This window comes from Leucoraja erinacea, chromosome 18, assembly GCF_028641065.1.
Source record: "Leucoraja erinacea ecotype New England chromosome 18, Leri_hhj_1, whole genome shotgun sequence".
Lineage (NCBI taxonomy): Eukaryota > Metazoa > Chordata > Chondrichthyes > Rajiformes > Rajidae > Leucoraja > Leucoraja erinaceus.
In genome coordinates, this window is record NC_073394.1 from 1,494,634 (window position 1) to 1,510,902 (window position 16,269).

General features: G+C 41.6%; 1 protein-coding gene across 3 annotated transcripts; it reads right to left on the bottom strand.

The window, feature by feature from the left end:
- Positions 1–1,735: 1,735 nt before the first annotated feature.
- On the bottom strand, positions 1,736–16,022 carry LOC129705556 (coiled-coil domain-containing protein 34-like). 3 transcript variants are annotated; one of them, XM_055649136.1, is made up of 8 exons: positions 16,000–16,022; positions 13,728–14,058; positions 11,009–11,251; positions 9,334–9,472; positions 7,996–8,103; positions 6,086–6,244; positions 5,373–5,514; positions 1,761–2,511 (listed from the first exon to the last, which is right to left on the bottom strand). In XM_055649136.1, the coding sequence occupies exons 2-8, from the start codon at positions 14,039–14,041 to the stop codon at positions 2,294–2,296; spliced, it is 1,323 nt and encodes a 440-aa protein (XP_055505111.1). In that variant the 5' UTR covers positions 14,042–14,058; positions 16,000–16,022; the 3' UTR covers positions 1,761–2,293. The 3 variants fall into 3 exon arrangements, with proteins under 3 accessions (XP_055505112.1, XP_055505111.1, XP_055505110.1); XM_055649135.1 differs by lacking the exon at positions 16,000–16,022 and adding an exon at positions 15,859–15,966 and having other exon boundaries at positions 1,762–2,511; XM_055649137.1 differs by lacking the exons at positions 5,373–5,514; positions 16,000–16,022 and adding an exon at positions 15,859–15,966 and having other exon boundaries at positions 1,736–2,511.
- Between the last annotated feature and the right edge of the window lie 247 nt (positions 16,023–16,269).

Consider the following 16,269-nt stretch of genomic DNA (forward strand, 5'->3'; position numbering starts at 1 on the left):
TGTGTGCATGTGTATATATATATCAGTCTGAAGAAGTGTCTCGACCTGAAACGTCACCCATTCCTTCACTCCAGAGGCTGACTCACCCGCTGAGTTTCTCCAGCTTTTTGTCAACCTTATATATATATACACACACGTGTGCGCACACACACACACAGAAATAAATATAAATTAGTCTGAAGAAGGGTCTCGACCCAAAATGTCACCCATTCCTTCTCTCCAGAGAAGCTGCCTGCACCGCTGAGTTACTCCAGCATTTTGTATCCACCCACATATATATATATATAAAACAGACAAATAGACAATAGTATTGCCAAGGCAAAAATAATGCCCCAAAGTCTATGTAGTTTGGAGCCTATTTGTAGGTTTTGGTGTTTAACACCCTGATGGTTGTAGGGAAGCTGCTCCTGAACCTGGACGTTAGTTTTCAGGCTCCTGTACCTTCTTCTCGATGGCAGTCGTGTGGCCAGGGTGGTGTGGGTCTCTGATGATGCTGGCTGCCTTTTTGTAGATCCCTTTGATGGTGGGGAGGTCAGTATCCACGACTGAGACGTTCTCATTGAGTTCGGAGTCACACAGCGCAAGAAGTCTGTTTTCATGTTGTATGTCCAAAGCTAAAATAATCTCAATACCTGTGGTCCACTCCCGCATTCAACCAAAGTCATGGAAAAAATCTAAAATTCTGCTGCTGTTGGAACAATGCCAGAAATTTGCAGTTATTTTTACTGAGCTTTCTGCTTGCAATCTAATCAGATGGGTTTAAAATCCCAGTTTTGGTTCAGGAGTCGATGTGGACCATGTCTCCACAAAAGCTGTTTATAAGATATAAATGTTGCTTTTTGTCTGCAAGTAAATTGAATAAGGAAATGGATAATTGGTGCTTGAGGGCACACAGGAGATGATATGGCAGCAATGGCTAAAACAGAATTGTGAAGTAGCAATTGGGCTGGAGACCCATTCCTGTACACACACAGCAATTAGAATTTGTCAGCAATGCTATTTTAAAAGGAAGTTGTAAACAATCCAAATGCCTCGGTAAATAAACTGAAACAAATTGTGTGTCCAGGAATGTCCCTGGATGTGTTTTGAGTCAGCCCCATTTCCAACTTGCAGTCATCACTCCATTTCCTGAGAGATCACCTCCCTGTGATATTGTGCGGGAAGGAACTGCAGATGCTGGTTTAAACCGAAGATAGACACAAAATACTGGAGTAACGCAACGGGACAGGCAGCACCTCTGGAGATAAGGAATGGGTGACGTTTCGGGTCAAGACCCTTCCTGGTCAGTCTGAAGAAGGGTTTCGACCCGAAACGTCACCCATTCCTTCTCTCCAGAGATGCTGCCTGTCCCGCTGAGTTACTCCGGCATTCTGTGTCTACTTTCCCTTGATAGCCAGGAAGCTCACAGATATATTTCAATGCGTTTCCATTAACTTTAAAATATTTAAATTATCATAAGTGATGGTACTGCAATAACATTTCATATACGCACATGTATTGAGTATAGATTTTCTGGTGATAAATCTGTGGAGTATATTGCCACAGACGGCTGGGGAGATCAAGTCAATGGATATTTTTACGGCAGCAATAGATAGATTCTTGATTAGTATGGGAGAACGTGCAAACTCCGTACAGATAGTATCTATAGCCAGGTTCTTGATTGGTACAGGATTCAGAGGTTATGGGGAGAAGGCAGGTGAATGGGGTTAGCAGGGAGAGATAGGTCAGCCATGTTTGAATATCGGAATAGACTTGATGGGCCGAATAGCCTGATTACTGCTCCTATCACTTATAAATTTACTAAATTTCTAGGATTTGCAGTCATGCATAAGATTTGACTGGATAATACATCAACAAAAAAAATCACTGAATCACAGTACACGTGACAATAATAATGATAAATCAGTAAACCAGTAATAATTCTTGACTGTGAGATTACTAAAGATCCATCTCATACATAATATTGGATTTTAAAATAGAACATTCCTTAGTTTATTCAACCTTATTTCAGTCGTCCTAAAGATAATGTACCAAAAGTTAACTTTATATGGGTAATTACAGTAATATACTTAAAAGAGACACAAACAAAACAATATTTTATATTCACTCATAGTGTTTAATGGGCACTAGGTATTCAGAGAGCAAAAGCAAACTCTGGTCTTAATGAAAGAGGAATATAAAACCATTTTTTAATTAAAATATAAATCTGGAAAAAAATGTGCTTCTGATATTAATTCCAGGAGGAAATAAATACAAGATAAAGATGTAAATAATGGAAGGTGCTGGACAAAAGTCATCTTGCTTTCCTCCAACCATTGCCAACAAGGAGATTGTCCTTTGGTCTGAAAGCAACATTGGAATGTGGGATGTACAGGGATGTTGATTTTGGCTTTGCTTTCTCCTTCAGGGTTGTTTTTTTAATGTTATCTTCTGAACACGGCGCAGGGATGGGTTTCCATGGAATTGGATTACAGTAGCTCGGAGCTGGGTACGAACATCCATCATAGTACCCTGTATCAATTACAAAATCAACGTAAGCTTTGTATTGCTCAAGACAGCATTCAATATAGTTAATACACTGCAGGAACTGTCTCGTGATAACATCTCTTCCATTTAGCACGAAAAAACCCCATGTGAAACAGTGGGATATTTAATCTCCCCAGCAGCAAAGCAGCAGCAGTGCTTATGTGAAAGCCAGTAAGAGATAAGAGAGTATAGAATTGTACAGGACAGAAACAGGTCCTTTGGCCCAACACATCAACATTTTTGTCCATCCAGACTGATCCAATTTGCCTCCATTACGTTTCTATTCTTCTATGCATTGCCTATTTAACTTCCTGTCTAAGTGTCTCAATCTTCTCTGGGAGTGAGTTTCAGATATCAACCACTCACTGTGTGAAAAACTTTCCCCTTTAAAACTTCTTCCTCTAACGTGAAACATGTGCCCTCTTGTTTTTAATCCCTCGACCACGGGAAACCTTCTTATACACTTTTATAGGTCACACTCTGCATCCTTTGCTGCAGGGAGCTGGGGACCTGAAACTAAAAGTCTCTCCTGCCGTTTATTGTGTATTGTTGCCCAAATCGGATGAAACATCAGATTCTTCATTATCAGCAATTTCCAGAAAACTATTCGTACAAGTATAAAGTTATTCATAGACCCACTTTAAGGACCAACATAATCGCTTATCAAATACTAGAGGGCATAGCTTTAAGGTAAGAGGGGCAAAGTTTAAAGGAGATGTGTGGGGCAAGTTTGATGGGTGGGGAAAGCTGAGCCGAGGGTGATGGCGGAGGCAGATATATTTGTCACATTGATAAGACTTGTGGATACACACATGGATATGCATGGAATGGAAGGATATGGATTATGTACAGGTAGATGTGATGGTCTTGGCATCATGTTAGGCACAAACATTGTGGGCTGAAGGGCCTGTTCCTGTACTGTTCTATGTTCAAAGTACTTCTTTGAAACAAGTCAATGTTTAAAAAAAGATAGGCTATCCTCCAAAATGGAAGGAAACAAACTTGAATATTAGCACCATAGGAACCTGGTAGACAAAAATGCTGGAGAAACTCAGCGGGCAAGTTGGGTCTCTACCCGAAACGTTGCCTATTTCCTTCGCGCCATAGATGCTGCCTCACCCGCTGAGTTCTCCAGCATTTTTGCCTACCTTTGATTTTCCAGCATCTGTAGTTCGTTCTTTAAGCATAGAAACCTGGGTATCTTGACAAAATATTCATGGAAGCTGGAAGACGTTTCAGTCGCATAAACTGGAGATTGTTGTGCTTATAAATCAAAGACGGGTTGAGAGCATCGAGCAGCCACAGAGGGCAAGCACGGGGCAAGCTCAACACACACAGCACAACAGCTAACAGTCATGAGTACACAAAACTAACTGCAAACTGCTGATGGAAACAACTGCTGCCGATAGGTCATCAACTGGGGAGGATACCAAAACACAAAGAGGACAAACACTGGATCCTTGTAGTAAATATAATGGTATCTTTGGGCAGCTCTCTGATATCTGATATGCATGAGAAGCAAAAAGCAATGGAATGCAAAAAGAATGGGAGGAGGGAATCTTCTAGTGAGAATCTGTTAAATACTTTCAGCCTTACAGATATTCTGTTTATAGGTGGTAGTAGAATTTAACAGCAACTTACAACAGTGAAGTCATCTTTTTACTGATTTGTTACTGCACAAATTCAGACAAATTGGATCTAAAGTAGAACATTCCTTAGTTTGTTCAACCTTATTTCAGTCATCTTAAAGATGAGTAATTGCATCGAAATATAGTTACTTTGCAACTTTATATGCAGACAAACTTCACCAGTCAGGCAAATATTCAATAGGCAACGTTTCGGGCCAAAACACTTCTTCACACCCTTTTCGGCCCAAAACGTTGCCTATTTCCTTCACTCCATAGATGCTGCCGCACCCGCTGAGTTTCTCCAGCACTTTTGTCTACGCAATTATTCAAACTTTATTTTCATCTACCATTCTGCTTTACGACATGGAAAGTCACACTAAAATACATGTATAGTATGTAGGAGTTATGGAATCCACTTGCACGTACAAATGATATTACAACCAATTTTATTTCCAGCCTGAAATGGAGACACAAGAAACTGCAATTACTGGTTTACAAATAAGGACACAAAGTACTGGAGTAACTCAGTGGGTCAGGCAGCCTCTGGAGAACATATATAGGTGATGTTTTCAGTTGAAACCCTTATTCAGACTGATAGTGGCGGTGAGGGCAGGGGGTGGGGGGGAAAAAGAGGTCTCTTCCAGCTTCCCCACCCCATACCACCACAATCAGTCTGAAGAAGGGTTTTGAATGAAAACATCACCTATTTATGTTCTCCAGAGATGCTGCCTAACCCGCTGAGTTACTCCAGCACTCTGTATCTTTATTTCCAGCCTGAGTGGGAACCAACTGTCTATTGCTGCAACCTATGGAACTCTCATGAGTATGAACGCACAAAAAAAAGGAAGCTTCTTTATTTGGATTTGATTTGCAAATAATAGGCATGGGAATGTATCGCAAGACAGTAAAGTACTTCAAGGTCAAACTGTTCAAGAGTTATTAAGTACACTGTTTTAGCATGCTATCTCAGCCTTTCAACATATTTGTAACATACTCCAGAGGCCAAACTTAATTTACAATATTCTTCCAGAATTGAACTTTGCAGGGTGTATGCTTTCAGAAAAACAAATTCTAGGACCAACATGATTTTCTCCTGCTTCAATGTTAAAAGTACGTAACATGTTGTTTATCCGAATTCCATTGTGGCAACATACAGCTTCAACTGAGGAACATTGTAGTAACATTTAGTTCTGTATTTATTTTAAGATTGGTACTGACCTGTGAGTTTACCATTAGCGTATCCGAAGCTGCTTGGGGCAGTCCGTGGTCTCGTTTTCACCTTTTCTACCCACTCGCGGAAAACCTTCTCTGCCTTCTCTTTCCTCTCCTGTGTTTCCACCATTTTTTTCTCATCAGCATCCTGAACATATAAAATTAATATTATTTACAATATTGCAGAATTACTGCTTACTGATCCAAATAATATCGCCATGCCAGGCGAATATTCTCCTAAGTGAAGATAGACACAAAATGCTGGAGTAACTCAGTGGGACAGGCAGCATCTCTGGAGAGAAGGAATGGGTGGCGTTTCGGGTCAAGACCCTTCTTCAATCTCCAATATGTTGTGTCTACCTTTGATTTAAACCAGCATCTGCAGTTCTTTCCTACACATTCTCCAAAGTGAAGTGTGTTCAAAGTACAGGAAGAATGTATTGCCATTTAATTTAAGGCTTCAATGAAATAGTTCAACACTACAGTTGAGTAACATATAATTCAGAATCAGTATTTCCACTGACCTCAGTAAGATTAACTTTATCCAGAAAGCTTTATTTAATGATGCAGAAAAGACGCAACCGTTAATATACAGTTGTCGGGTTTAAAAAAAAGGAAATTGCACTCGGAGTTATTAGCTTGGCAGTTACAGCTTAATCTGATGCCTGTCAACAGTATCAGAACACATTTCTGAGAAGTAACAGGATTAGTTATTCTACCTTTTCAATTTTCTTCATCCTCATTTTCTGAAGCTCCTTTTTCTTCAGCCATTCCTGAAATCTTTGCCTGGCTTTGTCTGCAGCACATTCTCTTTCTTGCTCCTTGACATTTTTTTCCTCCCGCTCCTTGTGAAGTTTTTCTTCTTTTACCAACTTTTCCTATACTAGTCAAAAATTGCTCACAATAAGCAGGTGTTTAGATTCATACACATCTTTACCTTGTTCCAGCAGCTCCTTAGAACAGATCAATGTGCTAATGCCACCTCCTCGTGTCACCTTAAACCATCTACTCTCCCACTCTCGCACCGACTAAAATCAAGATCTTGGGCACTATATTCATTTCTGTTGTAAATCAGAGCAATGGCCTTATCATAGACATTGGCAAGATATGATTGCAACAGATTCTGCACCAATATTAGATTCATACAGAACCTTCAGTTCTATAAACCTACAAAACAATTTTAAATGTTGCATCGCACGTTTTTCTTCAGTGCAGCGGCTTTAAACATCAACTGAGAAAATATTTTTGTTTGCAGAAATTCTAGACTTGCAGTCCAGAGCCGATTCAATTCCCCACCATGGCTCTTTACAACATTCCAGCATTAATACTGAAGGTGTAGAAGGAACTGCAGATGCTGGTTTACAGCGAAGAAAGACACAGAATACTGGAGTAACTCTGCGGGACAGGCAGCATTTCTGGAGAGAAGGAATAGGTGACTTTTCGGGTCGAGACCCTTCTGCTTAATCTTATTAACACGGAAGGGTTTGGTCCAGAACTTAGTGCTCCTGGTCTAGCTCTTCCAATACCGTTACAACAATGTGCATCGAGATAATTTATTTTTATTTAATTTGGTTATTCCTGGCAATTCCCCCCAACCTAGCTGTTCTGTGAGGTCAAGTCACGCAACACACTGAGCTGGATGCTTGGCTTCAGTTCACTGTGTACGCCCAGGAACCCTTCACCATTTCCACTTCAACACCATTGATGTAGATGAGAGCATGTATTCCACCCTGCTTCCTTTTGTCGACAACTTGATCCTTTGTTTCAACAACACTCCAAACCTTTGAGAGACGATTAAGGAGAGGACCTGATATATATAAAATGATGAAAAGTGGAAACTGTGTGAAGCCATTCCAATTGGCAGATGTGTCCATAAGGAGAGGGTCAAGCTTCAGGGTCATAGTACGGCACACAACACAGAAACAGACCCTTTGGCCCAACTTGCCCATGCTGACTGAGATGCCCCTTCAACACTAGTTCCACTTGCCCACGTTTGGCCCAAGTCCCTCTGAACCTTTTCTATCCAAAGGTAGGACATTTTGAAGGAGATTTGAGGAAGATTTGTTTCACCATTAAGTGAATCCCCTAGTGGGTGGATGTAGGCTGCATACAAGTCGGTGCTCTCTACATTTTTACAAAGGTGTTGTCTCCTCATATTAAAATCACCTCTCTCCCACTTCAGGACCTTACGTTTCCATCTATTTTTGTCCTTATCCATAGCAACCTGAAAACATAAGAGAGTTACAGTCACTACTTATCACTTTCCAGCTCTGCTCCCAATGATTGGGTCCAGCACTCTACATGTCTGGTACAACTGTCCACACACTGGCTCAACAAGCTCTGCAGGGTTCACTTTAGATTTTTATTTGAAAATTCTGCCGCTCTAAACCTTTCACCCTGAGATGATCTCAGCTGATATTGGGGAGGTATCCCTTCCCACTATTACACAATTATTTTCACACTTCTCTGATTCCTACATCTGTTCCTCAACCTCCCATTATTTGGACTTGCAGGATACACCAACAGAGTGAACATCAGTCTGGAGTTTTACCTCCACTTCAGCCCAGGAAGTTCAAACGAGTGAACTCTTAGAAACAGTTTCAAATAAAAGCTAATTTGTATCACTTGCCTTTTTATTTTTCCTCTGCACCCAACGTTTATGCTCTTCTTCTGCACGAATTTTTTTCTTTTCGAACTCCTCATGTTCTTTTAATTTTACTTGTTTCAATACCATCTCCTGTAAAATATTTCTTAGAGATAAACTTTAACTGAAGAAAAGCTGGACATGCATTACGTGTAGAAACAAACTGCAGGTACTGGTTTATAACAAAGATACACACAAAGTGCTGGAGTAACTCAGCGGGTCAGGCAGCATCTCTGGCGAAAAAGGATGAGTGATATTTTGGGTCGAGACCTTTCTTCAGACTGAAAGTAGATGGGAGGGAACTGGTGGTAGGAATAGGCCAGAACAAAGCATGGCCAAATAAAAATTATCCCTTACTCTATATTTACTTGTGGGGTTACAATCTTACAAACAATAGTTGTCCAAAACAAACATGTGGTTGTCATTTCATTGTAGTCTATCAATCTAACAAAGAATTTACATTATTTTCAGCAGTTTTCAAATATCTTTTATCCGTAAACTTTAGATTTTTGAGTACTAAACTATTTTAATATATTTTTTTTAACATTTATTAGAAGCAGTGTACAAAAATATAAGCAACGGCATATGTCATAATACAGTTATTGTACAGCTTCAATTTTAATTTTTAGCTAAAGATGAGAAAAGAGAGAAAATGCAAGAGAGAGAAAAAAGTGGAATGTGCAAGAATAGAACCCCTAGACTACCAAATTGGTGTAGCCAAAGTGTAAGTAAAAGAAATAAGAAAGACGTTCGAAATTAAAAAGACAAAAACAGAAAGAAAAACAAAAGGTGATGATATACCTGCTTCGTATCCCTCCCCACCCATCACCCAACCCGTAATTAGATTTAATTCCAAAATTGTGTTGCACCAAACTATCCTTGTAATAAATCAATGAATGGTGTCCATGTCTTCAAAAAATGCTCTGGTTTTTCTGCTAAGCCAAGTCTCATATTTTCAAGATGTAGCATCTCAGACATGTTTGTAATCCACATTTTGAGAGTAGGGGTAGATGTATGTTTCCAAAATTTGAGTGTTAGTTTTTTTGCCGTTATCAGACCATAATTGAGGAAACGTCTTTGAAATATTGATAGCTCAGAGCAGGCTTCTGACGTTCCTAGAATAATCAGTTCCGTGTCGGGGTCCAGTTTTGTTTTTAATGTTTTTGAGAGAATTTCAAAAATTCCTCTCCAAATGTTACGTAATTTTATGCAACTAAACTGAAAGCTAAGAACAATAAGATGGCAATACGATTTACTCTAAATTTATTAAAAGTGATTCGACTTTTAAAAGTACTGACTCTAACATATAATTGAAACACTTGCCTGCTCAGATTTCTTTTGCAATTCAACACGTTCTTCCTTAGCTTTCTTGATCAGCCACTCCTCCCATGCAGTAAGCTCAACTTCCTTTAAATGTTGCTGCTCCTCACTTAGTTTTGTCTTTCTTGCAGAAGTTCTAGGTCTTTAGAACAAAGTATTACTTTATCTCAAATTTCCGCCATTATATTGTTTGCTAAAGACTTTAGTGAACGAACACAGAAACAATGCAGGAGCCAAATTAATAAACAACAAACACTGATGTACATCTACGTTCACTCAAAGATAATTCATAAATTTGAGAGGACTTCTGCTCTAACTACCATTAACAGACCTGTAGATAAACATCTTGGCTGCAAAACAGTTCCACTAGCTGGCTCGAGCTCAGGCCTGTCAGGCTCACAAGAGCCCAGTTCACACATAATTATCTGAGAAACCTCTCTCGCAGCCTTAAAGTTAAACCATGAGAGGAAATGCAAGCAATGGAAAGTAGTTTAGTAGTTTAGCAAGTATAATCCAATGTAGAAATTCCACGCTAAACTGGCGGCAGTGTGGACAGTATGAGCTGTGACACCCATGGAAATATTTATTTATGCCGGGAGTGGATCGGTAATTGATATTTAGATTCTGTGCCGGATTAGATCTCGTACAGAATTCTCAAAGGTATTGCAATATGGTTTGTAGGGCAGAGCAGAAGAATGCCAAGGGGGTGGCAGGTTTTTAAATTACATTTTCATTGCAATTTCCTAACGTCTCTAAATGCTGGTTGTTTAAATGTTGAATGTTCTGGAGAAGAGGCTACTTCATTGCGCACTGCGATAGAGTCTTGTACTCCACTATGATGAACCTTCTGTATACTGACCACGAAAGCAGGACGCTTAGGAAGGAACTGCAGATACTAGTTTACGCCGAAGATAGACGCAAAATGCTGAATTTGTAACTCAGCGGGACAGGCAGCATCTCTGGGTAGAAGGGAATGGGTGACGTTTCGGGTCGAGTGTGAAGAAGTGCCTCGCCTGACATGTCACCCATTCCTTCTATCCAGAGATGCTGCCTGTCGATTCACGCAAGCAAGAGTTTGGTGACTCTGGGTGACAATTGCATGCTGCAAACCAGCAAAATCTGCACGAGCTTGCAAGCAAAATGTGTAGGAAAACCAAAGGCTACCACTGAAACTGGTTTTACATTGAATTTGCAAAGTGTTGCCATTTTTAATTTTGTATTCATTTATTTTAATAAAAATCTTTAAAATTCATGAGCGTCATCTACCTACAGAAACAGTATTCAGGGATGTACACGCAAGCTGTTGAACAGTATTTGATGCTGATAGAAGTATGTAAAACAAGTTTATATCGTGACTAGTGGTCACACTGCATGATTTATTTCCTAACTATGTAATTAAAAGATCACATTTTACAACTAGAGTACCTCTTCAAAGGGAAATGCAGGATCAGTCTTGATGCCCACGTGGGGTGCACCAAGCTACCTTATTTAAATGCTCCTAGTAGCTACTTTAATCAGATAATCAATTAGTATTTCAAAGGGCCTGTACTTAATGACACAATCAAATATTTTAATTTGCATTTTTAGTTCAACCTTAATTATTCAATGATGTTAAAAAGATGCAAAGTTGAAAACTTAAACTGTAATGTATGTAACAAATACATGATGGAATATGTACCTTGGAGTTTTTGATCTGACTGGAGTTAATATTGCCAACTTTTTAGTCAGGGTTTTATTTGCAGTGGATGCAATTTCTCCATTTGAAATGCTGCTGGCAGGCGTCTGGGAAGCCTCGCTCTCACCCTCCTCACTTTCATAGCTGTCATGGTAAATAGGCGAGAGCAGAGAAGTCGTGGAACTTTTGGAAAGCTCCAAATCACATCCCTTGGATGACGCATCTCTCTTCAAGTGGATGGTCTTTCTACATGGATTCAAAATTGGCATTTAGCATTTTCCAGACTTGATTTGAAATCCACTTACTTTACACATTAGACACTACAAACCTGTACGTCTTTGGAGTGTGAGATGAAACCCGGAGGAAATCCACGCGGTCATGGGGAGAACGTGCAACCCCGTACAGACAGCACCTGTGGTCTGGATTAAACATGGGTCTCTGGTGCTGTAAGGCCACCGTGCTGCCCTTGCCTTACAAGTATGGCTTAAGTAAAAGTGTGTCTCAATAGGCCTTCTCTATCATAGCTCTCTGGCATGTTGGCCTTTATAACAAGAGGAATTGAATATAGGAGCAAAGAGGGCCTTCTGCAGTTGTACAGAGCCCGAGTGAGACCACACCTGGAATATTGTGTGCAGTTTTGGTCCCCTAATTTGAGGACATTCTTGCTATTGAGAGAGTGCAGCGTAGGTTTACAAGGTTAATTCCCGGGATGGCGGGACTGTCACATGCTGAGAGAATGAAGCAGCTGGGCTTGTACATTCTGGAGTTTAGAAGGTTGAGAGGGTATCTCATTGAAACATATCAGATTGTTAAGGGCTTGGACACACTTGAGGCAGGAAATATGTTCCCGATGTTGGGGGAGTCCAGAACCAGGGGCCACAGTTTAAGAATAAGGAGTGAGCCATTTAGAACGGAGACGAGGAAACACTTTTTCTCACAGAGAGTGGTGAGTCTGTGGAATTCTCTGCCTCAGAGGGCGGTGGAGGCAGGTTCTCTGGATGCTTTCAAGAGAGAGCTAGATAGTGCTCTTAAAAATAGCAGAGTCAGGGGATATGGGGAGAAGGCAAGAACGGGGTACTGATTGGGGATGATCAGCCATAATCACATTAAATGGCGGTACTGGCTCGAAGGGCCAAATGGCCTGCTCCTGCACCTATTGTCGATAACTTTGCTTCTAATATGAAAGATACTGTGTCAACAATCTACGATAGAGTCACAAATCGGTGCAACTTTAATCAACAGGTTTCTAATAATAAATATAAAGCTTTCAGAATGTGACACTGGGTTCAGAGTAAATTATTTCATCATTAATGGAGCAATATAGAACAAGAGATTCTGGCAAATTAGCATCATTTTTAAAAATAACAACTTTATTATATGACAGAACCATTCACCAGCTAAATCACACAGATCAGAAAATAAATTAAACATTTCTTCAGGTATGAAAATGAAAACACAATACAGGTACATGCATTATAATGCAATCACATAAAAAAGAAAATTGCTCCAATGAAATATCATTAACAACTTGCAACCTGTGAAAACAGAGGTTTTAAAACAAAAGCTATTTCAGTGGTGGATTGCAAAACAAAGGCCACAAAAAAAGTATGAAAAGGGATGAGTGTGTGTGATTGAGGAGAAATGGTGGAAGAGGCCTGAGTGTTGAAAGCTGGCTAGTGTGTCTACCAGTCTGACCAACGGAATGGACAGAATACAGACTATCCTCCGCCCAGAATTATTATTGGCAAATAAGTCATCCTATATCCAGTTCTTCAAACCAAACTCCCTAACCTCAGACACAAGCAGCTCCCATCCTTCATCATCCATGGTCTTTGATGATACCAGTCATTGTTCTTGAAAATAAATAAGAATAATAAAACGCCCCATTCAAAGGTCTAAAAATAAGAACAAGAGGATGATCCATTGGCAACGTTTGAGCTACAGGTAAGAACAAAATGGTGCATTCTATTACTTATCTCCCACATTGTCTGCTGAACAGTGAAGGGATTACAATGAGCAGCAAATGCAATAAAGGGTAGCAAAAGTTCTTTATTAAAGTGTATGGATGCAAGACATATATTGCTGAAACGAATGGGCAATGAGCAGAGATTGAACTTGCTGTGTTTGTGCAGGAGACGTTTTCAAATAGATTCAGCTGAAATTAGAGTTGTTGCACATTGAACTTGGGATTAAAACTGGGTAAGAAGGCTTATTTTGTTTTGTAGACATAATATAGTTGGCAAAAGCAGCAGGTAAACAGACATAGACACAAAACGCTGGAGTAACTCAGCGGGATAGGCAGCATCTCCGGAGAGAAGGGATGGGTGACGTTTCGGGTTGAAAATCGAAGGGGCTCAACCCGATACATCACCCATTCATTTTTCCAGAGATGCTGCCTGCCCCGCTGAGTTACTCCAGCATTTTGTGTCTGTCTTTGGTTTAAACCAGCATCTGCAGTTCCTTCCGACACAGGTAAACAGATATATTCAGCGAGTGGCAGAACAGATGGTAAAGAAAGGGACAGATGGAAAGGAATGGGGCAGAAGGTGAGAACAATGGAAATCCAGTCATAGTTGTAATGGAGGAGGAGGAGGAGGAGGAGGGAAGCTCAGAAAGAACCAGAGAAAATAATCACAATACTGAGTGTCCCTTCAACTAATGATGGAAGAAAACTAATCTGACAGAGAAGAGAACAATTTATCTGTAGAGGCCACACATATACCTGGATTGTTTTTTTCCACTTGGAGTGGAAACCACTTGACCTTTTAAGAAACTATCTTCCCTTCTCCTTGGAGTGGATTCTGATTTTCCCCTTTGAAGTCTGTCGGCCTGTTTGTTCAGTGACTCATTCTCCTCATCTTCACTTTCATAACTTTCATGGTAAATGGGAGACAGCAGGGAAGAAGTGGAACCGGAGGAAGAGGATAATTCACAACTCCTCAGCTCAGCGTCATTTTCCAACTTATTATTCTGTTCAAACAGATCTGATTGTGAATTTGTTTCCACGTTTATTTTGTCAAAGGATCGCGAAGACATTCTTCACAGAAACGTTTCTGTTCACAACAAAATATCGGAAGATCAGAGCTTCAAAATTGATATCGTTTTAACAGAGATCACTACAAAATAATTTCACAAATCATGAATACAAACTGCATTTGGCAAATATCTGGTAAAAGGAAGATATGAAGAGTAATGACATGAATACTGAAAGGGAAAGGGTGGAGAAGATGCGCTTAGTCAGAAAATCTTGTTGAAAGGATCGACAGAAAATAGCAAAGGCTGGGGGAGTAGCAGGGTGGGACTAGGGAAGTCCTGTGCTCTATGCACTACATATGTGGTGGCAGTATTCTCCCAGTTCCTCAATTGTTTTGTTCTCCCCACTCCAATGCACCCCCATTCCTCCAGCCTATCCCCCCCCATCATACACTCAATTCCCATCCTGAGTCCCCATACCTCTTTTATCCCGCTTCCCCGCTCCCTCCGATATGCCTCCCTCCTGGTTTACACCTCCTCCTCTTCCATCCCCTCCTTCGACACTCTCCACTCCTCCTCCCCTTCCATCTTCTCCAATCCTCCATCCTCCTCACCTCTCCATTGTCCTTCCCATCCACAACCCTCCCGCTCCTACTCTCCCCTCTCCCGGTCATAAGTGAAACGAGCAGAATTAGGCCATTCGACCCATCAAGTCTACTCCGCCATCCAATCATGGCTGATCTATCTCTCCCATACTCCATTCTCTTGCCTTCTCCCCATAACCTCTGACACCCATACTAATCAAGAATCTATCTACCCCTGCCTTAAAAATATCCATTGACTTGGCCTCCACTGCCTTCTGTGGCAAATAATTCCACAGATTCACCACCCTCTGACTGAAGAAATTCCTCATCTCCTTCCTAAAGGAACGTCCTTTAATTCTGAACCCGACTGGCCCTAAACTCTCCCACTAATGGAAAACATCCTCTCCACATCCACTCTATCCAAGCCTTTCACTATTCTGTACATTTCAATGAGGTCCCCTCTCATTCTTGTAAACTCCAGCGAGTACAGGCCCAGTGCCGACAAACGCTCATCATAGGTTCACCCACTCATTCCTGGGATCATTCTTGTAAACCTCTTCTGGACAATCTCCAGAACCAGCACATTTTTCCTCAGATAGAAGAAGGGTCTCGACCCGAAACGTCGCCTATTCCTTCGCTCCATAGATGCTGCCTCACCCGCTGAGTTTCTCCAGCATTTTTTATCTACCTTCCTCAGATGTGGTGCTCAAAATTGCTCACAATATTCCGAATGTAACCTAACCTAGAGCCTTTCTGCTGCCATTCCCTCCCCATCACCCGCAATGTAGTAAATACCTACTATGTTCTGTGTGCTGAAGCAAAGCAAGAATTTCATTGTCCTATCAGGGGCACATGACAATAAACTCACTTGAACTTGAACTCCCCGCTCTATCACCCTGCCCCCATCCTCATCACTCCACTCCCCTCTCACCACCACCAGTACCTCCGCCCCCTCCAGCCTCCCCACTCCTCTGGCCCATCCACACCTCTCTGTCCCACCCCGGTACCTCAGCCCCTCTCCACGATCCCCACCCTATCTCCTCGCCCCCCTCAACACTCCACTCTCCCCCCTCACTCTCCCTACACCATCCCCAGTACCTCAGCCTCCTCTCCCTCTCCACATCCCCTCTCCCGGTACCCGAGTCGCCTCAAACCTCCCCCCCATCTCCTCTCCCCCCTCCCCACCCTCCCCTCATCCTCCCTCCCTCCCCCGCTACCTCTATCCCTCCCTCCCCCCGCTACCTCTATCCTCTATCCCTCCCTCTCCCCGCTCCCTCTATCCCTCTCTCTCACCGCCGCCGCCGCCGCCGCCGCCAACATCAAATACACTAGATGAGCTCCTCTATAATCTTTGGCCAACATGGCCGCCCCCATGCCGGCCGTTACCCGCGCTGCCCCGCGCTGCCCGCCGTCTCCATGACAACCACTGCGGCCTACCCTCCGCGGGACAGCCTGCTGCAGCTACTGTTGTAGTGTAGGCAGAACCGAACATCCTATAGCAGAGCAAGATAGGCTACTCCTGCTAAATGCAATGGACTGACGTGTAGTACGCTATGGAGGGCAAAGATCTTATAGCAAAGCTATAGGATCTTTGATGGAGGGGGATCATGGGCATTTTTCCACGCCCATTTTAGCAACCTGAGCCTGTAGGATCTTTGGGCAGAACTAGAGTGTGGGCATTTGTTTATTTCAAAATTAAACTTTATT